Source organism: Channa argus, chromosome 15 (genome assembly GCF_033026475.1).
Source record: "Channa argus isolate prfri chromosome 15, Channa argus male v1.0, whole genome shotgun sequence".
Classification (NCBI taxonomy): Eukaryota; Metazoa; Chordata; class Actinopteri; order Anabantiformes; family Channidae; genus Channa; species Channa argus.
The window spans coordinates 11,931,046-11,953,610 of NC_090211.1; the positions used below are offsets into that span (position 1 = coordinate 11,931,046).

The 22,565-nt window shown below is 41.1% G+C and overlaps 3 protein-coding genes across 4 annotated transcripts; 1 reads left to right on the forward strand and 2 right to left on the reverse strand.

Moving 5' to 3' along the window:
- Positions 1-5,112, reverse strand: dnajb1a (DnaJ heat shock protein family (Hsp40) member B1a). Its single transcript, XM_067478073.1, has 3 exons — positions 4,577-5,112; positions 2,879-3,453; positions 1-2,707 (listed from the first exon to the last, which is right to left on the reverse strand). Exons 1-3 carry the CDS (start codon positions 4,785-4,787, stop codon positions 2,477-2,479), a joined length of 1,017 nt encoding a protein of 338 aa, XP_067334174.1. The 5' UTR covers positions 4,788-5,112; the 3' UTR covers positions 1-2,476.
- A 3,112-nt stretch (positions 5,113-8,224) lies between these two features.
- Positions 8,225-14,067, forward strand: tecra (trans-2,3-enoyl-CoA reductase a). Its single transcript, XM_067477913.1, has 11 exons — positions 8,225-8,903; positions 9,912-9,963; positions 10,075-10,119; positions 10,217-10,320; positions 11,229-11,344; positions 11,599-11,704; positions 11,834-11,906; positions 12,007-12,050; positions 12,132-12,189; positions 12,293-12,381; positions 12,875-14,067. The coding sequence occupies exons 1-11, from the start codon at positions 8,736-8,738 to the stop codon at positions 13,046-13,048; spliced, it is 1,029 nt and encodes a 342-aa protein (XP_067334014.1). The 5' UTR covers positions 8,225-8,735; the 3' UTR covers positions 13,049-14,067.
- A 146-nt stretch (positions 14,068-14,213) lies between these two features.
- Positions 14,214-20,916, reverse strand: samd1a (sterile alpha motif domain containing 1a). Of its 2 annotated transcripts, none has more exons than XM_067477910.1 (7): positions 20,403-20,916; positions 17,520-17,862; positions 17,130-17,272; positions 16,951-17,011; positions 16,180-16,261; positions 15,806-15,920; positions 14,214-15,514 (listed from the first exon to the last, which is right to left on the reverse strand). In XM_067477910.1, exons 1-7 carry the CDS (start codon positions 20,763-20,765, stop codon positions 15,368-15,370), a joined length of 1,254 nt encoding a protein of 417 aa, XP_067334011.1. In that variant the 5' UTR covers positions 20,766-20,916; the 3' UTR covers positions 14,214-15,367. The 2 variants fall into 2 exon arrangements, with proteins under 2 accessions (XP_067334011.1, XP_067334013.1); XM_067477912.1 differs by having other exon boundaries at positions 17,130-17,269; positions 20,403-20,915.
- Between the last annotated feature and the right edge of the window lie 1,649 nt (positions 20,917-22,565).

Sequence of the window (22,565 nt, forward strand, 5' to 3'; positions counted from 1 at the left end):
TTTTGGGGGAAATGCTTTAATACTTAATTCAAGGAGATGTTCACCGATTTCTTTAATAGGGAAATGTCAATCATCACAGCATAGGAAAGTTCATCAGTTCATACACATTCACCTTGTCAAAAGTCTAAACATTTTGAATCCCATTCTAAAAATGTTTAAAACATAAACAAGAGGTAAAACTAAACACTGTTCACCAGCTTTTCCCTTAAAAAGAAAATACTTGCAAAAACCCTAATTAGCAAAAACATTACACAGGACCGAGATTACTAACACATCTCAACATTCACTCTAAACCAAATGTTGGTATCAACTAAAAACTCAAATCTCAGACAGGAGCAGTGGTAAGTAGTCAGTCTCTAACAGTCTTACTGAAAGTTAAAATCTAAAAATAAACCAACTCATGAGCCAACTTTAATCACCAGTCAGAGACACAGGACTGAATGTTTAACAGAAATTGTTGTTGGGACACTACTACTATCCTGTGTAACTACATATTACCAAGTATAGTACATCTCAGAGTGAAAGCTGTTATATATGATTTGCAAGAAAAGGCAATGTCTGGGGTTTAAAATTAATTTCACTACTCAGTATCTGTATTTATCCTGTTACCGGACTGATGCACCAGGTTTGTCATGTTGACTTAAAAAAAAAAAAAAAAACACCAAGACCTTACTCTTTTTAGATTGAGCAAACAGCCAAAAAGAAACTAGACTCTAAAAGGAATTGAAATCTCATACACACACTCTCCATTCTCTATGGGTACGAAATATTAAGTAAATGGCTTAAGATCTTGGTAGATTGTCAGTACCACATGAGATGCACAGATTCACAAATACAGTATATACATATATAAACATATAATTTGGCACAAAAGCTGAAATATTTTACAATATAAAGTGTGCACTTCTGGATAAACAAAATTCTGTAAAAGTGTAAATTTTTAATAAACGCATAATCCTAAACCTTAGGGCTGCATCAATCTGTAGTTCTTGTTCTTTGTGATACTTACAATTTGGTAAATGGTAATACAATGTACCAATCTGAGAGCAGAGCTATTTTCTAAACCAATTTTCCTGTTCAGAATGTTGTTTATGCAGACATTGGGACTAAAAGGGAAGCTTCTTCAAACTCACATTAAAACTTGAAGACACAAACATAAGCATGATATGTGCTTTACAATGTATTTTGAAAGCTGACTCCAATCTACTAAACTAAAAAAAAAAAAAAAAAAAAAAACATTGTCATGTGCAAGCTACAACTTACAGCACACACGCGCACACACACACACAGAAAAAGGATCTCAGGTGGGAGTAGGAGACATTTTGTTTGAGCAGTTAAACTTAAAAAGCCAGAAAAGGTAAGTTGATATACTTTAGATTAAATTGACTTTGCTAGACAGCTTGTTATTTATATATTTCAGACACTGTCTGATGGTAGGCATAAACATTAGATGATTTATGAGCCAAACACTGGATTTTATTATGACATGGAGAAAGTGAACTGTATGTAATGATGGTTACATACCGACACAAACTGATCTGGTAATCTGATCAGTATTTAAAAAGTCTCTCCTATATGTGATGTGTTCATCTGGGGCGGCAGTGGCAGTTGGTAGAGTGGCCAGCCCCCGACCATAGGGTCAGAGGTTCACGACCTGCTCTTCCCCGACCACATGTTGAAGTGTCCCTGGGCAAGACACTGAACCCCCAACAGCCCATCCCCCATCCTCAGCTGTACAGTGTTGGTCCGAAGCCCATTAGCAATTGGGGATTGTTGCGTCAGGAAGGGCATCCGGCATAAAAACTGTGCCAAATCAACATGAGGACAAATGATCCCCTGTGGCGACCCTGAACTCACAGGATAAGCCGAAAGGACAAAAAAAATAAATAAATAAAATAAAAGTAATGTGTTTATCTCTAAGGATCCACCCAGTTCTTAAGTATCAGTGTTATGTAAGAGCAACCAAACTCATGTCCTGCTGGGTAATGTAGTTATAGCTCGATTCAAAGCTGAGGTATCGTTAATTACCTGTTTGTGCACAACTTTAAAGCTTTCCTGAAACCAAATCCTTAATAAGTAAATTAAAATTTCAAGAGGTGCAATTCTGCAAACTCTTTTAACACAGTTTGACTCTCTTTCTTGTAGCCATCAGCATAATTTGCCACCTTGCATAATTATGAATACACACACTTCAATGAATTTGAAATTTCCTCCCACTTAGCTCAAAATAATACAGACTTTTCACCTGGCAAGGTGCTGCATTGGCCAATCTCATGCATGCAAGCATGCATTCCTGGTGGAGAAATGTTGGCTGTTCTGTCAAGTTTCCAGATTTTAAGACTCATTAAACCCCCACGAAAGTGGAATCGAATCTACCATGGTCCTGGTCATGGTCAATCCTCCAGGCTGAAATGTGACCATACATAGAAGAGTATGTAGTGGAACTTTTGATTTTTGGTCTTTTTATCATTGCAGATCACAGTGGAAGAATCTGCTTTAGCGCATCACGTGAACTTTGGCCCAATTTGTCAGGGAATTTAACAGTGAAGTCCAAGATCATGTCGCCTCTCTTCTCAGGGCACTTTGATAGCGGCAGCCCTTCTCCAACAATACGTTTTTTCATTCCAGGTTTGACAACTTCTCTGGATGTCACAGTGATGATCCGGCCATCCAGTGTCGGGGCGTTGACCGTGCATCCACACAATGCCTGGTGAGGGACAGGGAGAGAATGAACCCAAGATATTGAAAAAGATTAAAAGTTTAGATTTAAGTATTGATAATAAATATTCTTTGCCAAAATATTAGAAAACGTGGTGATTTTTGTCTTCATGTGTGAAACACGCCTTCGAGTTAAGCTCAGATATCATAGTTTACTTACTTCTCTGAGTGATATTTTGGCAGGATAAATTATATCTGAACCCTCTCTTCTAAACACTGGATGGGGTTTGTCTTTAACCACAAACACCACATCTGCAGGAATGTTGGTGGGAGTTTCATCTCCCTCTCTGGGAAAGGTGATTTTTGTCCCCTCCTTCCAGCCACGTTTAATGTCAACTGTTAAAATCTTGTCCTCACTATGCATAGTGCAGCCATCCGGGTTCAGTCTCTTGCGGGAAATCTTCATCTTTTTGGTGCAGCCTGAGAAGACTTCTTCAAGGCTCATGTTCAGCTCATGCACAATAGGTGGGTCTTTCTTCTTCTCACGTCCTCTGTGAGGGCCTCCAGGGTGGGATTTAAAGGAACTGTGAAAGCCACCTAAGCCTCCCATGCCAAATGCTGCAAAGGGGTCATTCATGTCCATATCGTCATCTCCATTCTGAGAGAAAAAATGATCGAAAGGGCTACGGCCACCGAAGAACTCTGCAAACATTGCACGAGGGTCTCCATGGAAGGTGTAGTTGTAGCTTGAACCACTGGGTCCTTCATCTCTACCACCAGCTGACCCCTTTAGTCCTGAAGAGGACATGGAGAAACAACAGATCTCTGTGACTTTATGCTTTAAATTCTAGAGGACATAGAGTAACAAAAATGCATTTTAAATGGCATCTCCACTGCTAAGTTTGGGTAAATATTCCAATTAATATGTCTTTCACAGCTATTTTGGACCCAAATTTACAAATATTTTTTTTATCATGAATTACTTTGTAGATTTTGTTATTTATTTAATATAATTGCAAAAAGTCACGTACAAACAATACTAAACAATATCAAAACAGTCTAAAGTAAAGTCTTCAGAATGCTAACTGCCAAACATATTTCTTTAAAGGAAGACTAAATCAACTTCCAGCTTGCTGTCTATGGCTCTGGTTTAGGGTGTTTATGAATGATCCAATCTGGAGAAAGTAACTCCCAGAGGACATCCTGGGACAGGTTGATTATGCTGTATGCCACCGAAACCCACTCTGTACTGTGGCCTACTCTCTATAGTTCAGATATTGTCATCAGGTTGTTCATACAATTTAGGTTGCAGTCTTATTCAGATGACATAACTCTAAATGAAAGTCTTCCAGATGGCATAATCTGGAGGAGATTTCAACTATTAACATAGAAATAAGTGATGGCTGTGGGCAAAAGGCAAAGTGCTCTTTGATACCATTCATAACAAGCACGTTTAAAAATGAATAAATAATAAGGACACTAGTAATGTGTTTAACTAGTTTTAGCTTTTAGCTCTTTTTTCTTTACTAAAAGGTCAGATCCGTACTTATGTATAGGCACGCTTAAGGCACAAATATATGCATGTTTGAACTGCTTAAAACAGGAACATGATTCTAGTGGCACACTGACAGCACATGCAACAACGCGTTGTTTCTAGAAAGTTCTCCAGCTGCATCTATTGTTTGATTCCGATCATTGGTGAAGAAAGTGTAACAGACAGCGGTGATCTATTAGCAGGATGCAAAACTCTATAAATGTAAGGTAACAGGTTTAGACAAGTCAAGTCCCAGCGCACGGTTTACCAAACATATTAATGACGTAAATATGGGTGTATAAATTAGAGTGACACAAACTAGCGTTTTTCCGATTTAGACACAAGCTAAACCATAGAAGGTAATAATGAGAGTGGTTTCCTCACCTTCTTCTCCGAAGCGATCGTAAATGTCCTTTTTCTTGGCATCACTAAGGACATCATAGGCTTCGGCTACCTCCTTAAATTTATCTTCTGCTCCCGGAGACTTGTTCTTGTCAGGATGATACCGCAGAGCCTGTTTTCTGTACGCCTTTTTTATCTCGTCTTCGGACGCACCTTTGGCTAATCCCAACACGCTGTAGTAATCTTTACCCATGACAATGGTCAGTTTTTTTATACTTCACAAAAACATTGTGAACTAAAAGGCTTCAAGAAGGTCTCTTCGGTCCCACCAACACATCCAGCATGTCCACTATGTAAGCAGCTGTCAACGCTGCTAATAGCTAACCCGCTAACTAAGGCAACTTTTTGTTCAGCACCGAGGCAAAGAGAAAACTGTTTTTTAAGTTTAACCACTGTTTGCAAACAGAACTATGGATGTGTTACCGCCAAGCTGAAGAAACTTCTAGAAGCTGCCGCTGCTTCTTGGAGCTGAGAGCTTTCGGTCCCAACAACTTCCGGCTTTGTTTCTTCTTTTTCTTCTTCTAATGCATTTCCCACATTCTGAACGCTACGAATTGTAGCACCGCCCCCTACAGATAAGAGTATTTCCTTTTTTCTATTTGACTAGATAATTTAATTACTGTATTTAAGCTAAATTCTGTTTTTTTTTCCACAATGCTCATTAAATAAAAAAGCGTGCTCTCTACCCTTTTTTCCATCCTCTCTGACAATATCTATTTATTTCTTTATAAACGCTAAAATACTTTGGTCTTCCCCACGGTTCATTTAAATCAAAAGTTAGCTTTTAAAGAAATTCTTTAGCGATTTTATCGGCAAATTCATTTTTAACTCATGCACGGCCTGGAACCTTTAAAAAAAAGGTATTGTATCCCTGTATAAACTGCACAACATCTCCAAAAGCAGGTCAGAGCTGGCCTTAGATGTGTCATGTCTCTGCCAACAGGCAGCCACAGTCTCAACAAATGATCCTGTCGAAGGTTTCCGACTTTGCTAAACCGCAGCAGAAATTAAGATGCGACCAGATTTTTCTTTAACTTAAAAACTTAAAACATAGTAACACATCAAGAGTGTCTCTGAATGACTTTACTATAGCCTGATTGTCTAGATTAAATTACTTGCGACGTGTATCAATTATCGGGCCATTTACTCGTTTTATGGAGTACGAATGCGCAAGGGATGCGCCCTTGCCCTATATATAATGCTGCTTTTTCTATGAAGTGGCTTCCAATCCCACCCCACCAGGTCTGGCCCCATCCAGCCACCAAGGGCAACCTTGGTGCCGGTCCCGGGCACGGACAAAAAATGGGAGGGTTGCGGCAGGAAGGGAATCCAGCGTAAAAACACATGCCAAATCCACGTGCGTAACATGATCCGCTGTGGCGACCCCTGAAGGGACAAGGTCAGGGGGCAGCCGTTGATCTTTGGTTAGGTCCTCCAGATTTCTCACAGGCCTACTGTAGACTAGACTCGTGTTTTATATGTTTTGGCTTCTGTACAGTACTGTATATGATTGAAATTCTACCATAGGCCCAAATAGTTACAAATACTTTAAGGTTTTAAATGCCAAAAAATTAAGAACCATTTTGTTTGTAAGGTAAAACAGACATTATATTTACTGGGTACTCCAGGATAAAACTAATGCAGTCCAACACATTAGCTTGCAACAAATCCTGCATTTGTGAAAGTTAAAATGTTATTGCCTACCCTGCAGAAAATATTTCAGTTTTTCCACCTTGCTCTATATGGCTTTAGTTTAAGGTGTACATCTTCATTAATGGTTTCAAACTTTGCTCGGAAGTCCCTTTAAATTAAATAAAAATGTAGTGCTTCTAGCTGAAAAACTACTCCAGATGACATCACCACTGAGGAGTTTTTCATCATTAGTTCAGATGATGTCATCTGGAGAAGCTCTGGGAATGCAGGTTGACCATGATTACAAACAAAATAGTGTGAGCAACAAGATGACATGATCTGAACTAAAAGTTCCTCCAAGTGATGTCATCTGGAGTCATTTTTCAGCTAGAAGTAGAGAGATGTTTTCATATAGTCAAAGGAAAGTTTTATGGCATTTGTGTACGTGTTCAAAATCAAGGCGTCCTTTAACAAGAACAAACACATTACCATCTTCAGGATTTTCATTATTACACAGCTTTTGTAACAGGCTGCTTTTGTTTCATGGATACATTAAGAACATTTGCCTGCGATAAACATATAGTATTGACTCTCTATATGATGTATGACTATGAACTTCAAATGCTCGGCTGTGGGTAGGCTGGTACTATAAAGTGGTAATATATCTGGTAATAATGGTAGTGGTAATAATGTATCTTTTTGTCCTATTGTCACTGTGTTTTACAATTAGGTGCTGCTATTCCCAAGTCAACCCACTGCATATCACAGTGAATTGTTTAAGCTTTATAGTTATAGCATCATGAGCAACATTAGTGAAAAGTATTTGCCCTTTTGTTGACAGCATGGTCAATTTAATTTGTCTTTTTCGACAAGAAAATGAAACATAATGACTCTTTCATGTCAAAATGAAAACAGAGCACCACAAAGTGATCCAGAAATAGTTAAATATATAAAACAGAAAATAATTGATGCAAAGCATTCATCCTCCTTAAAGTAACTCACCTAAGACATTATTGCTGCAGCCAATTAGATTTAAAGGAGATCCCCTAAGTCCACTGAATGTGGTTCACTTGTATCTGGAAGGTCCAGTTAATTGTGGCCAAAACTACACCATAAAGACAAATCTTCTGCTGCCTTTAAGCAAATTTGTAAAAAATATATTAAAAGGCAGAAGTCAAGGGATGGATACAAGAACATTTCCAAGTCACTGAATATTCAATGGAGTCAAGTTAAATCAATTTTTAGGAAATTGGAGGAACATGGCACAGTTGTAAATCTGTCTGTACAGTTGCTACCATTTCTGCTACTGAGGCTTGTAACTCCTTCAAGGAAGTCCTAGGTGTTTGGTGGCCTCCCTCACTAGTCTCCTTCTTGCATGGACAGCTTTTGTGGACAGCTGTGATCTAATGTTGTAGTTCACAGAAAATGGGGTCAATATTTTGTAAAAGCAATGTCTCTACAAAATACCATTGAACTGCAGTATTCTTCCCATTTTAAGTCTAAGTGTTGTGATGAGTGAAAAACAAGACGTGTAATTCAGCATATTTTGTCTCTTGAGGCATTTCACTTCCCATAATCAATATAAAAGCATCAGTGTTGGCAGGAATCTTGGAAAGCTAACAGTGCGCTGCTCGCTGCTGGTTCGGGCTACCAGCTATAAATAGACTGCAGAATATAGACATGCAGTTGGGTATGTGATACGATGAGTTGACCCTGCAATAAAAGGCATCTCTAATCTTCTCCCAATCAGCATTTTCTACAGTCTCCCATCGCCACGGACGTCTTTTAAGTATTTCGGGAACAGTGTTGTTCCATCATTGTTCAGTCAGCACACACACTTTGAACCACACTGAAATCAACATGCCTGTATTTGTTGTGGAGTTAAAGAGGTGAAAAGAATACAAGTATCGTGTGTATATTGGGGTCTGTCACTGTCTAACCAAGTGAGGAGCTGAGCAGAATGGAGATGTGTGTTTTAGGGTCTAATGTGAGCAGATTGGAATCTGACACTGGGTACGGCTGTGAGTGGCTTCCCAAGGTTAGCAAGCTGGGGCAGAGCAAATCAGGCAACTTATATTTAGCCCTGCAAATGGCGCACTATGGATTATGTCTTAGGGGTCTCTGGTTTCGTCTTCAATGCGTTTCGTTGCATGAAGTGGGGGTTGTGGATCATGAAGAGGCTGCTGTTCAGGTGAGAAGCAGATTCACTTCATGTTCTTAGAGCAGCTCTATTCCCACGCCTTGCTTTCTTTCCTGCTCACTTGCCTGCACCCTCTTACACATATACACTCCATCTGGAGGAAAAAGTGTCTAACATATTTCTGTATGCTCTCCTTCTGGAGGTGGAGGGCTATTCCGAGAGTCCAAAAGACACCAAAAAGGACACCCTTGAGTTGGACTGACAGTTCAGCTGGGAGCTACTACACATACCAGTGGAGAACAACCAGTGTAACTGCATATATCACAGACTCTACCTTCAGGCTGTTGAGGTTTGGAATTAAACTGTCTCATGGATGTACTTGCATTAGAAGCAAAAAATGCGAATGGAGCAGAACCTGAGAAGAAGCCTGCACCAAGGCCAAAACCAAAACCCCCGAAAAAGGCCAGAAGGATTGTTTACTTTGAGGTGGAGATCGTGGACTTAAAGACCAAGGAGAAACTCTTACTGTTGGATAAGGTTAGTGTCTGGATTAAGGAAGGTTTCTGATTACGCTGCTTTGACTAAAGCATCAATTATGTTCACAGATACTACAAAAGTCATAAAAAGGTGGTTGAGATTGTTTTGCAAGCTTTAGCCTTTCAGATCAATAACTGCAGTTTATCACCTCTCAGTAATTATCTTTTATAGGTTTATGAATCAAGCATCTCACATTTCCGCAAAATGTGGCATAAGCAGTGTGTTGTTTAATTTGCAATTAAGTCTGAGGTGAGAATCTTTTATAGTCATCACTTTTGGCAGACTGGTAGTTGTACGGAGTATCATCTACTTGACAGACAGCTTTGTCACGTGCAGCTCTCTTGAGTTCCGTTTCTATTGAATGAGGGAGCAGTTAGGTGAGAATTGCTTCTTCATCAGACAGGAATCTTCTGTTCCACCTTAATTACCACCTTACCATCAGCCTGCCTGCTGGCTTTACACAAAGCCAGCAGGCAGGCTGGCAAACACACATGAGTAGCAGCTTTTGCAAATGTTTCTGGTCAAATGAAAAATTCAGGGGTGGCTGTAGCTCAGTTGGTAAAGCAGCTGTCCACGGACCACAGGGTCAGTGGTTTAATCCCCGGTCCTGGGTATATGTCGAAGTGTCTCTGGGCAGGACACTGAACCCCTAACAGCCCATTCCTTTTCCCAGCTGTGCAGTGCCGGTCCAAGCCCGGTAGAAACTGGGGAGGGTTGGGTCATGAAGGGCATCCGGTGTAAAAACTGTGCCAAATCACAATAACTTGCTGTGGCGACCCTGAACTCACAGGACAAGTGGAAAGGACAAATAAAAAAATTGATTGATGAATCCAAAAAGTAATGAAAACATCTGCACTTAAGGGCAGTGATATTTGTGTTTTCAATAAAGCTTGCCTTTCTTGTAAATCTAATGTAGTAAATGTCAATGTAAATACGGCCATCTATATACTAATGTTGCTCGTAAAAATACTCTTTCGAGCCTAGTTTATTTTTGCATTTTTACTGCAGGTGGAGCCAACTGCAACAGTTTTGGATATTAAGGCTTTATTTCACAAGTCATGTAAGTGAGTTGAAAATTAAAAATATTTCATTTTTTATTTGGTTGCTCTTAACTAAGTATAAAAAATTCCCTCTAGTATGCGAAGGATAAAGTCCCTTTCTTTACTGACAGATCCACAGTGGCATCCAGCCAGACAGTCCCTGCGTTTGGACCCAAGTATGTTTAATTTTTTCCAGTAAATCCTGCTTGTATTCAACTCACCTGACAGTCAATTTATGTGATGTTGTCTGGTCTTGTCTATCATGTTTCTCAGAGGCCAAGAGTCTCAGGGATGAGGATGTTCTCCAAACGCTTCCTGTGGGAACCACAACCAGCTTTTACTTTAGTGACCTAGGTCCCCAGGTCACATGGGGAACTGTGAGTCCACCTGTGCATGCATATGTAGGATCATACGGTTGCATCTCAGGCTTAAGCTAAGTGTCAGCTTAGTTTCTAATATGTGTGTGTATTCCCACGTTCTTCTAGTTTCCATCACATAATAGATTTGTTGAGATTAGAGTATGGTAATTCAATTTTCAATATGTTTTCAAAGAACCTGCAATACACGGATTTCAATGATGCTTCAGTGTTTTTGGATTCTAAACGGAAACATTTGTAATACCGGAAATACCATGTTTGCATGTTCCATTGAATCATATCCACAAGATGAGAAACAATCTATATCACATGGATGCAGCATTTTCCATCAGCTTACATCATCTGCTTTCCCTCATCTCCTGTAGTGCTAGTCCTTTGTCCTAGGACATATTATCTCATGGCCCCATTTCTCCTGAAAGTGTTTATCCCCTCTGATTTACTCACCCCTGCTTGCCTAGTCTATCCATTCTCTGTCCTCACCAACCCTAACTCATCCCCCCAGTGCCCTACCAGGCTTAAGACGGATGCCATTGTGTGTGGAGGAGCGAGAAGTGTTGGCCAGGCATACTGAGCTAGGGCTCTACTTGAGGTGCCGATTCAGGGATCAGTTTCACTGTCCACTGTGCTGGTGTGCTTAATGATATTAGTGGTGGAAAACTGGCATCACAAACTGTCTTGGTGTCTTATTAGATCCATGGCCACATGTGGAATAGTATTATTGTTACGCTGATTGATTGTCAGTGTTGAGGAGACGTAGGTGGACTGGCTTTGGCAAGTGGCTTGTTAGAGAAGCTTTACTTTTTTTTCACTAATTAGTGTTTTTTCCATATCACATATAAACTGTTACCACTATTAATAAAATGCTGTTGGTGGATTAATAATTGTCGGCCTTCCTTTGCTCACCTCAGGTATTCCTGACAGAGTGTGCAGGTCCGCTGATCATCTACCTAATGTTCTACTTCCGCCTTCCTTTCATCTACGCTCCGAAATACGACTTCACTAGCAGCAAGCACTGGGTCGTACAGTGAGTGTCAACTTGCTTGTTTTCCCAGGAATCTGTTGCAATGTATCACACAGTTCCATGCTTCGCACAGATTCCTCCTGTACATGACAAACAGAAGCATATTGCTATGTTGACAGTGAGTCTGGGCCAAGTATAATGAACTGCAGCATAACAATGTATTAATCAAAGCTAAATGTGTGTGTGTGTGTGTGTGTGTGTGTGTGTGTGTGTGTGTGTCTGTGTGTCTGTGTGTGTCTATGTGTGTCATGTTACAGCTTGGCCTGTGTGTGTCACTCCTTCCACTACATCAAGAGGATTCTTGAGACACTCTTTGTGCATCGTATCTCCCATGGGACCATGCCTCTCAGAAACATATTTAAGGTGAGTGAGTTGCATATTTTCTCTTTGAAGATGATATTCATTCTTGAGTGCTGCGCTCTTATTCTTAGAAATTTGAATTACATGTATGTGTAGTCTTGACAGTTAATTTAATCCCACTTTCTATTCCAGAACTGTGGCTATTACTGGTGCTCAGCAGCTTGGATGGCGTACTACATTAACCACCCTCTCTACACCACACCTTGTAAGTGCTTACCGTCAAATTCTCCCTTCACCTCGTCAGTCACAGTTGACAATTGTCTTAATGTCATATCTTAACCAATATTTTTGTAACACACTGACAGATTATGGGCTGCAGCAGGTGCATACAGGACTTTACATTTTCTTGGTGAGTCTTAGATAAGTTATCAGTGAAGTCCTTTTCCAGATACATGTAGAAGCTCATCTTTGGATGTTTTTATTCTTACAGTTCTGTCAGGTGGGCAATTTTTCCATCCACGTTGCACTTCGTAACCTCAAATCTTCAGGTCTGTATTTTGTAACAATCAGTTCATTATATTTCCATTTTTTAAAGGGATCCAACACTTATGGACAGTGCAGTGTTTAATTTTTGTTTGCTGATCGTCTCAGGTTCAAAGACCAAGAAGATTCCTTATCCCACAAAAAATCCATTCACATGGATTTTTTGGCTGGTCTCTTGTCCAAACTACACATATGAGGTGAGAACATATATGCATCAACTCATACATAATTTTAGAAAAAATAAACATGGATATTTCTCAAATATGTACTAATACATACGAATGGAATGAAAGACAGTGTTGAAATGCTTTCCTTTTTGCATTTTGGAACACCTGCAGATAAATGTTATTATTTATTATTATATTATGAATTTATGTTGTCAATTTTTGTATGTATGAATTTAAATCAGTATGAAAGCATGTAGATAATGAAATGCAAAGGACCTTTTGTTCCATATCTGTTTGGTAATTTGGTTATATGTTTTACAATGAGAAATTTTTTACATTTCTGTACTGAAATACTGACACCAACTATTAATTATAGTTAGCAACCCTCTTGCTAGTACTGTAGTTAATCTTTGTAATAAAAGGTGCACCTTTGCTGCCATCTACTGGTTAGACCCAACACTTGTGCCATAAATCTCAATGAACTCTGTGTGTGTCTGTGTGTATGTTAACTTCTTGCTCACAGCTGGGCTCTTGGATCGGCTTCACAGTAATGACACAGTGTGTGCCTGTGGCTTTCTTCACTCTCGTGGCCTTCATCCAGATGACTGTGTGGGCCAAAGGCAAACACCGCAGCTACTTAAAGGAGTTCAGAGATTATCCAACCCTGCGCTCCTCCATACTTCCGTTCATCCTGTAGAACCTGGAAGAGAAAACAAATGTTGCAGCACATATCTAATTCCTCCCTGATTGGATCTTTTTTGAATGGTGTCCAGTCCAACCAGATGTCAGAAAGTGTGTGCTAATGTTAATAGTGCTGTTGCATTATGATCATATGGACTGTTTGTTACATTTTCTTAAATGTCGCTCAATGATGAGAGGGGGGGGGCAGATGCAGTTGATGTCAGTGTTGGATGATGAATTCATACCTATTGCAGATAAATGAAGCCTTCACAATTAGAGTTAATGCAGCAAAGTCTTAATGTTGTATGTGATCTTGAAGAGAAAGATGAAAAACATTTTTTATTTTGCTACTTTTAATAGATTTACATTATGTTATGTAGAGTGCTTTTCAGATGTTTAAAAAATCTGATTGTTTCAATGACTCTTCACAACCTAATCAGTGCAGCTTCCTACAGAGCTGAGAAATAAAAGGGGCTAATCTGCATTGTCAAACTACTGTGCAGCCTGGAGCTGACTTTGCAGCCTCCTACAGCTCACTACTGATTTGGGCGATCTAACCTTTAGGCTGTGGTGGTTATTAGATCTGGATTAGAAAATGTAAGCCATTATCCACATTTTTCGCCATAGGTGAGCATTGCTTTTGCTCATACATCAGGTGTTTCTCGTACAAAAGGGCAATAATGGAGATAGGTCACTGTTGACAGTTCAGCAAAAGTAACCTTCTTACTTATATGATTATATATTGCAAAGGAATTAAGTTCTAAAAGACCAAGTTTGATCAAACCATTAACATCTCTGAATTATCAATACAGTTTCCTCACTTTTATTGTTGAACTAATCCAATACTCAAGAACAATTTGTGCAGCTATTAACAGTCTTGGCGCAAGCTAAAATACCACTGCTTTTCCATTTTCATTGAACATGCATGTTCAAAAAACACTGCTTCAAATGAAATGTCAGCTTAAATGTAGGAAATTCTGTGTTATTGAAACAAATATATATTCCTGCTGAAAATTGTATATGTGAGGAAAACATTAAATGTTGATCAAAAAGTGTATCTGGAGTGGAAAGTTAGTTTACTATCTTTTAAACTGAAGAGAGCCATCAGATACTAACCCATTAACTGCTTTTATGTTAGTTAATACAAGGGCAATAAAATGTATCAAAAAACAGATAACTGATGAGGGAGACACACGCTTTATTTGTGACTCTGGAAGAAGTCTGAGTGTTACAGATAAAAAGGGAGATACATCAGAGATGTAGACAACAACACCATATGGAATGTTACAATTCAAGTGGCTGGCTTAGATCAAAACAACAAAGTGACACTGAACAAATTATTAACGGGTGATAACATAAAATATTGCATTTGATCAAGGTATCTGCTCTGTAAACAGGCTTTAAGCAGCTGTGTTGAATTTAAAACAATACACTCACTTATACAATTACAATTCTCATGTGTTTATTACTATATTTTGCTCATGTATAAAAGCAAATCCCATGTCCTCATCACGGCTATCTGCAAGTGTTCCCCAAATGCAAATGTATTAAGTTGGAACACAATTTCTAAACAAGAAAGAACAAGACAAGTAATATTGCCTTGCCAGCAAGTAATAGAATATCATATTGTTTAAATCTTGTCTGTTACAGAGACGTGGAAAACATAATCCTAAATCAGCAGCTATTGGTGGCATGTAAGTCAGGAATCAGGTTGTGTTCACTCGTGATCCAGACTGTCCGCTTCCTCAGCACTTTGATGGCATTTAAATCATCAGATCATTTGAGACGAGGGAAAGCACAACACATGTGCTTCGTGTTTTTCTGTGTGACTTACAAACTGCACTAACAGAAGATACCGTAATAGACACAAGGAGCACGCAGTGAGCAATTTCCAAACTGCAACAAAACAACATTTTCTTGTAGACACCCTTTACTCAGCACTACAAGGCTCAGTCATGTCTATGTCCATTAGTGGTCCACTTGGTGCAAGACGCAGTCCTCTTCACTGGCTGCATTTTCCATCTGTTGTTGAAAAACCTAACTGCTCTTCTACTTTAATACGCTGATCGTATTCGTAATTCCGTAATAGTGTGGCCACATGTGTGTAATGAAAAGCATTTGAATACCAAAGACCATAATGAGAGGTAGGATGATGTTTCTGTCAGTTTCTGGTCATTCTCACAGTGAAAGTTAATTCCACCGCAGCCTTTCCCCCTCCACTCACCCTCTATATATTCTCTATATGTACGTGGGTGGCAGGGTCCAGATGGGAGGGGGCACTGCATGCATGTTTGGGTCAATGCAGCATTGTCTTTTCGTCATTTGAATCATCACCTCAGAGGTCTTCGCACTCCAGGAAGTGGGTCCTCTGCAGCACCTTTACATGGCGTTCATATATTTTGAGGGCAGGGCCGAGTCGGATAGACAAACCTGTCAACACATCACTGCGCTGCATCAGGAGAAGGGACTTCCCATCAATTTCCTGTTGGGGAGAGAAAATGTATTTCTCAGTTTTCATCACTGTTAGATTTTAAACTAGGCTGAATGTTTATCTTGTTTTAACAGTATAACAAAAGTGAAATTCTTTATTAAACCCCTAAATCATGTTCTGTTTTAAGCACATCTTGATATACATGAAAGCATAGCCTACGTTTGGAAAGTGTAACAAGCTACAAATTAAATTCCTCTAAAACTGCACTAGGTGATGGGATGTAGGTTGGCTTTCGGTGTACATGCAGCGCCCTCTGTGGTAGTTATGCAGTGGTGCACTAACCTGTGCTCGAAACGCCACAGCCTGCTCTGGAAAACCGGCAGCTGAGAAGTAACTAGCCACATCTGCCACAGTCCACTGCAACAGATTCTGGCTCATATTTTCCTTCTTCACGGAGCTGGAGGAAGATCAGATAAAATCATAAAAATGACCATAGTGAGTCAGCTATTACCATCTCTTCAAGGCTCCGGGTGACCTCATGTGTGTTTAATTGAGGTTACTTTAAGCAAGACAGATGTAAATGTACATTTCAAAAGAGGAACTGAAAAAAGGAGGTAAGACTGTATGGCACTATTGTGGGTGGAAGGAGAGGATGTGATTGGAGGACTTTGCTAAAATGTATTTCTAATGCTCAAATGTAATGACGGGATACTCACACTTCATCCCCTTTACAACCATTCAGAAGACTGTCTTCTGCCTCTGTGAAGGATGATATATCCAACTTCTTCTTAAATGTACCTGTGGTTAAAAAAGAAACAACATTATTGAAAAGGTTCTAAATATTTTACCACCAAAAGTTGTTTTTATACACAACTGACTTAATGGACATCATGACATGCCCTTGGCAAATTTCTTCAGCGAGAATGCAGCAGTGCCAATGATCATTAACATTTCTTGGAGTCACAACCATCTGTGCTTGTTGTTTAACATCCAAAAGCATCAAGATTTGTATTTTGTGTCATTTTAACGCACGACACACAGTGAATGAAAACAAATTCTGAAAATTGTGTTACCTTGCTCAGTTGTGCTCTAAAAGATAAGGTAGACATTTTCTGAATTATTAGGAGTGTTCTGAAAATCATGGGCCATCAACTTCAATCACATTGTGTCAGTCCTGCAGTACTGCAATGTTAATGGTGCAGCACTGCACAAGAGAAGTACAGTGGGGGCTTAAAAATCAAAGAGGACCATGGATGTCAAGCATTCAAAACATTTTCAGAAAGATCAGAGGAAACCACCAGTAGAAAACGCTACATAAAATCATACAAATCATATGGTTTCGTTATTAGTTCCCTTAATATTTGTTTTTTTTGTAAACAATTTTCCAAAATGAGAGAGCAGTCCAGCGATAATTCTATTCTCTGTGAGACTGTTGCAAGCTACACAGCAGCTTTATAAAGTAAAATATGAGAAACTATGTAACTCACAGTTCTCAGATGGCAAAGACATTGGCTGTGGTCGTCTATCAGATACAGTTTTTGTCTCATCCTGTTGAACACAACATAAAAAAATAAATGCAACATGAAAATGTCAGGTTAGAGGCGATGAGATCAAAGGAGACATACAGGTCCAGTTGTTTGTAACAAAAGAAAGTAAGGCCAGTTACCAGTCGTGCTGCATAGTCCGGTACCAATTGGTCAGATGAAAGGCTCCTATCCTCCACCTTTCCACCATCTTCTTTCTTCACGTTCTTCTTTAAAGCAGTGGGGCTGCTGGTCGCAGAGTGGATTGCTGGCTTCATGGCTGCTGCTAACACAGAGTGAACCACTTACTTTGGCATTGCTAAGCCATGGAAACCTATTATTTTCTCCTGCAAGTCTATGTCTAGCTTGTATAAACTTAGGCATCTCTACTGTCAAATTTATGTCACCAGACAATTAATCATCCCTGTGGTTTGAAATTCCCTAAGTGCTACAAAATGAAGCAGAAATCTTGCCCGTAAAACAATATCACAGTGCTCCAGTGCATATTAGACTGTGTCTAACAGGGTGAATACCTTTTTCTCTCTGCATTCCTGGGTGCTGGCGCTCTGCTGGGCAGTCAGCCCAGTCATTGTGTGCGAGGGCCCTGGGGCTGGAGGGGGGCAAGGAGCTGGGCCTCTCACCAGCCTTCTGGAAAGTGGCACAATCCAGCCCTGAGCCAAGGCTGCAACCAGGGCCGGGGCCAGGCCGAGTGCCAGAGGGAGAGCAGGGGGCAGAGACGGCTCGCACAGAGGCACAGTGCACCGAGGCATCTTCATATGTGCGGCCAGGAGAGGGTCCGTCCTGCCCATCCCTGCTCTCATCAGCCCCCTCCTCATCTGCATTGCTGTCTGTGTCCATAGCCACAGAGGTGTCAGCCTGCAAAACAGGAGCATACATGTAATATGTGATTTCCTCCCCACTGAATTCATTTCTAACAGCGTTTATGTGATGTAACGTTTAAAACAGGTCCTGGGTCAATGCAGAATTGATCAAACAAAGCTTACATCAAGTATGTCCTCGTCTTTGCACCAGAGGGGACAATATGGAGTGGATAAGAAACATTTCATCCAGAGAAAGAAAAGCCACCATAAACATTCAAGTTCCTTATCAGACAGCAACTTGAAAAGCTGCGGTCGTGCGAGGTATTGTTATCGTGATTGAGTACTAATTGTAGGCTGAACGTGTCACATGAAAACGCGCTCATACAGATGTCGTAATTTGACCGCTGTGGTGCTAAATTATTGCCCTCCCATGCCTTCGTCCCTTTCCGCGATGCAACGTTCACTCCGCTGACAATTTGTGTGAGCCCCGTCACCAAAAATTGTTTCCACGCAAATTATCACACGTACATGAGCTGATCCTACCCGATTGCTTACAAGTAGTTTCAACATACGCACTTATTCCTTTCGTTGTTTTTTTTTTTTTTTTGACGACGGCGCCCTGAGTGAAAAATTACCTTGTGTGCGACTGCGTGTCCAAGACCCAGCAGTCGAGCACAAGAGCGCACTAAGCCCGCCCCGCTCCTGGTGGAAAGAGCCGCTTATGGCATTCACCCACCTACTGCATTTCACATAACTTTCACCGAGACACCGTCACAAAAACACGATGCCCCGTCGATCTCAACACATGATTTTCATCCCGGCTCACAAACACAGCGAAGTGCGCGGTGCGTCCCTGTTTTTAGAGGCCCCACGACTGACAATTCTAATATAGAAAGGGCCGATGGGAGGCGGATTTTTGTTGTTTTCCCCTCAAATCTCATCCAAAGTGCGCATGGAGTTGGTGAGCCGCGGCAAAAACCTCGCCATTGTGTCTCTGCTCTTTTAACGGAGCGCTCCCCGGGGCCGAGCCGCGGCGGAGCAGACCAGAGATAAACCCCGAGCTTTAACTCGACGGGCAGATCAACGCCGCACTCCGATCGCAGCGATCCCCAGTCGCCTCGAATATAGTCTACTTTGACTTTGCACCGGGTCAACGATTTACAGTTAAAGCGACCGAACAGCAAGAGTGAAGCAAATGAGTCCGTTATCGGACACGTCGCTGTAGACATTTGACCCTCGTTTTCGGGTAAAACCTTAATAACAGGCACCGAGAGGCAGTCTTTTCAAAGTAATCAAGCATCTGGTTTTTGTAGCGACACGCATTCTCATCAGAGAACAAAGTCAATTTGATCTCAGCTTAACCCAAATCGGACAGGCGCATCCGCCATCTAGCGCTGGACGAACAGTTTGCGGTCGCTTCGCGGTAGTTCGGCTCTCGCATTGTTGTCGGCTTCTTGGTTTTATTACAGCGCAGTGGCGTGGTTCGTGTTACAATACAGCCAAGACATAAGTGGCAGGCACACAGATGAGATGCCATAGCTGTACGGGACGATCGAGGCCACAGCAACAGCAAACGCCGAGCCTTGGACGTGACCAGGCTCGGCAGCGTGTCCGACAATGGATCTAGAGGTTCGACTTTATGCACTGCGTTGGCAATCGACCATCGCTCGAAAATGAGACGCATTTTGCACCAACAAACTAAATATACCTTTATTAGAAGTACTTTTGCATCGATAATCATCGATTTCCCTGCTGTTTTACGGGGCAAAACATAGTGATGGGCTTCTTTAAGTCGAGACGGAAGGGGGGAAATCTCGTCGTGGAGAGACAAATAGTGTCTGAACATGAGTGTGGTGACATTTGGTGTTTTGACTTGGATCGATGTCTTCGTGTCTCCCCGAAACAAAAACCAAGAACACAACAATGTCCCAACGTCCCCCCATCAGGCTCCTACATCCGCGGTGTTGGAGACTTTTTTCCTTCACCCACTCCCACATTAACAAGTCACTGACAATGAAAAACATACATTTCCGGCGTATGCTTTCAAAATAAGAGAGTCTCCGGTCGACCCGCATGTTGGCGCTGATATTTCGAAATGCAATTTTCTCCATTTCCGCTCTCAGCCTGTTTATATCTTGCGAGCCTGACACAGCCCCCCTCCCTTTCGCTCAACGCCGAGTTTGGGGCTTGAAAAGCGCTTTCTGCTGCTGATAATGGTGGCTCCACCGGGCTGTCGCGGACAGACAGGATGGTTGCAACTTTTCCTGTCTTCTGTTTGCACGTCTGCCTCGGCCACGCTAAACGCATTTCGGCCGCACTGACTACAGGCGCACCTTCTCTTGTTTTTTTTTTCCTCCACCTCGGTGGCGCTCGAACGAGGTGCAACCGCCGCTCCCCGTCTGCGGCAGTTTTTGGGTGCACTTGCAAATGACTCCCCTCACCACTCCCCGTGTACACACCAACAAGACGTGTATTTTCCCAGCAACTCCGTGCCCGTACCTCGCGTCTGTCCTATCTCCACCTGTTAATTTGCTACGATGTGACAATGACATGTGAGCTTGTTAAACGTGCCTCCACGCATCAACCTCCACATACCTCCAAATCCTCCTCGTCCTGGTCAACCGGACCGAAAGCGCTGTCCCCGTTGCTCAGGTCGGAATGACTGGCTTCTTCCACCGCGCTCCTTCTCGCAGCCATCGACAATGTTGCATCGTCCTTTTTTCTGCTTCTCCTCTGAACCTTGGCGGCGTTTCGGTATGAAATTGAGCCCTTGTAGTTAACTTTTAACACGGTTTGTTCTTGAATCAGTTTCTCCAGTTCTGCGCAGGTTCGGTCGGGCTCGGACCCGTGTCGTCTCCGGACCATTCGGCAAATCCTCTCCAAGTCCGGCCGGGCTTTCCGCGACCGCAGCGAGTCGATAGTGTCCAGGATCCACTCGCGGTACTTGGATTCAGACATCTTTTTGTTCTCTTGATTCTCTTGCTTGTTCTGTTTTTTTTCTCTTACCTTGGTGCGTCAATCATGTACGTTACACACAGTGTTTTTCGTGAGTCGCGGTCCGAGCCCAACTGAGAAGCGGAAACCTCGCTGTACGCCTCCTGCGTTTGCGTGTGCGCTTAAGGTGGAGCGGCGGAGTTACTGCAAAAAGTTTCACTCGAGAGGGGATTTAAGGTGGACTTTGCAGTCCTGCATGGGATCGAGTGCGTGCACTGGGCCCCACATGAGTGGAGAACGTGACATTTTGATGAAGTTCTATTAGCCTTTTTTATTAAGTCCACGGAGCAAATAGAAAACAAGCGGCGAATTTTGGGTTTCGGGTGCTTCCTCATAATAACATGAAATAAATTAGTTAATGGTCATTCAAATGCGATTGAAACTCTCAAAATTGTAACTGGAGTAGCTATATTTTAAACCATACATTTGATCATTTGGAGTTGGTTTAATGGAGGCAAAACATGTGATCCAATAACCTAAGTAAGAGAATGTCAGTGCCATTAAAATCCAAGCCTTTTTAATTCACCAACAGTATGCAAATAGGTTTCTGTGATGTTTATGGTTTACGTACACAGGTATGTTTCCAAACATGACTGAATAGGCAGTGTCAGTTTAGTAAACTCAGGAGTAAAACGGGTTATAGCTACTAATAAATGCTAGTTTTTCCATTATATATGTAGACATAGTTGCAGTCAGGTCTGTTTATATTTGGACAGTGACATGGTTTCCATCCTTCTGGCTCTGTTTACCACCACATCTGAACTAAAACCATCAACATTTTCTTAATGTTAGACTGTCAATTTAGATTTAAAAAATATTTGGACAACCTAATATAAGCATGAAATTAATTGTATACTTTTTGCCAACTTGGTTAGTGACAACCTGAAAGTTTCTTTGCTGGTGAAGCCATGCCAGGCTTGTACTGCAGTTGGTGTCACTTCCTGCTTGTTTTGGGGGTGTTTTGTCTTCAAGTCAATAGCAAGCTCAGCTGGAATGGGGTCAGCTGATCAGCTTATCCATTGCAGAATATGATTTGTTTCATAAAAGTCTCGGCTTGCTCTTGGGTTATAGTCTGTCACCATCTAATGAGTTTTTAAGCATATGGCCCAATATGAACAGATAATGCTGCTCCTTCAGTTGCTCCTTCCTGTTTTCATGCTCATCTCTTATGGATTGAAACAATTCTAAACTCCCTTATCTGCTTACTTCTAAATCAACTAGGGCACACAGCACACCTGATCACAGATTTCCCAAATATGTGGGAGTCTCTGAAATCGTAACAGAGCCAAATGAATAATATTGTATCACTGTCAAAATAGATGTGTAACATACTGTACACCAGGTGGGCCAAATATGAGTGAGTCTTAGAAAGAATTACTATTGATTTAAAGTTTAACAAAAATTACATATTTTACTTTCAACTACTAGTTTGTACTCTTCAATGTCTCATTATTGAGCACTTAATAACTTTACTTACTTTAAAAGGATTTCAATTCCTTAATGGATTCATTTATTACAAGCTCCCTTAACCTATCCTAATTGCTCTTCAACCATATGAAAGTCTCCCTAGGCCTTTCACACAACAGATGCAGATGGATGCAATCCTAAAGAGGACTGCACTGAGGGTGGGAATACATTTGGAGAAGGGTGCTGAAAAAAACTGGCTGGTAATTGTAGTACTGTGACAGGATGAACACTGCATTATTCAATTGCACCTGCCAGCCTCTTAAAAACACTCACTAGTGGATAGGACAGTGAAAATGC

What these genes read in the sequence shown, in the direction of transcription:
- samd1a (XM_067477910.1), bottom strand. Translation starts at nt 20,765, where the DNA reads ATGTCTGAATCCAAGTACCGCGAGTGGATCCTGGACACTATCGACTCG. An exon ending in AGGAATGCAGAGAGAAAAAG is followed by an intron (nt 17,273 to 17,519) that starts GTATTCACCCTG and finishes ACTCTGTGTTAG; the next exon opens with CAGCAGCCATGAAGCCAGCA. An exon ending in CTGTGGCGTTTCGAGCACAG is followed by an intron (nt 15,515 to 15,805) that starts GTTAGTGCACCA and finishes TCTCCCCAACAG; the next exon opens with GAAATTGATGGGAAGTCCCT.
- tecra (XM_067477913.1), top strand. Translation starts at nt 8,736, where the DNA reads ATGGATGTACTTGCATTAGAAGCAAAAAATGCGAATGGAGCAGAACCT. An exon ending in AACTCTTACTGTTGGATAAG is followed by an intron (nt 8,904 to 9,911) that starts GTTAGTGTCTGG and finishes TTTTTACTGCAG; the next exon opens with GTGGAGCCAACTGCAACAGT. An exon ending in CCCTCTCTACACCACACCTT is followed by an intron (nt 11,907 to 12,006) that starts GTAAGTGCTTAC and finishes ACACACTGACAG; the next exon opens with ATTATGGGCTGCAGCAGGTG.
- dnajb1a (XM_067478073.1), bottom strand. Translation starts at nt 4,787, where the DNA reads ATGGGTAAAGATTACTACAGCGTGTTGGGATTAGCCAAAGGTGCGTCC. An exon ending in CGATCGCTTCGGAGAAGAAG is followed by an intron (nt 3,454 to 4,576) that starts GTGAGGAAACCA and finishes TGTCCTCTTCAG; the next exon opens with GACTAAAGGGGTCAGCTGGT. An exon ending in CCAAAATATCACTCAGAGAA is followed by an intron (nt 2,708 to 2,878) that starts GTAAGTAAACTA and finishes GTCCCTCACCAG; the next exon opens with GCATTGTGTGGATGCACGGT.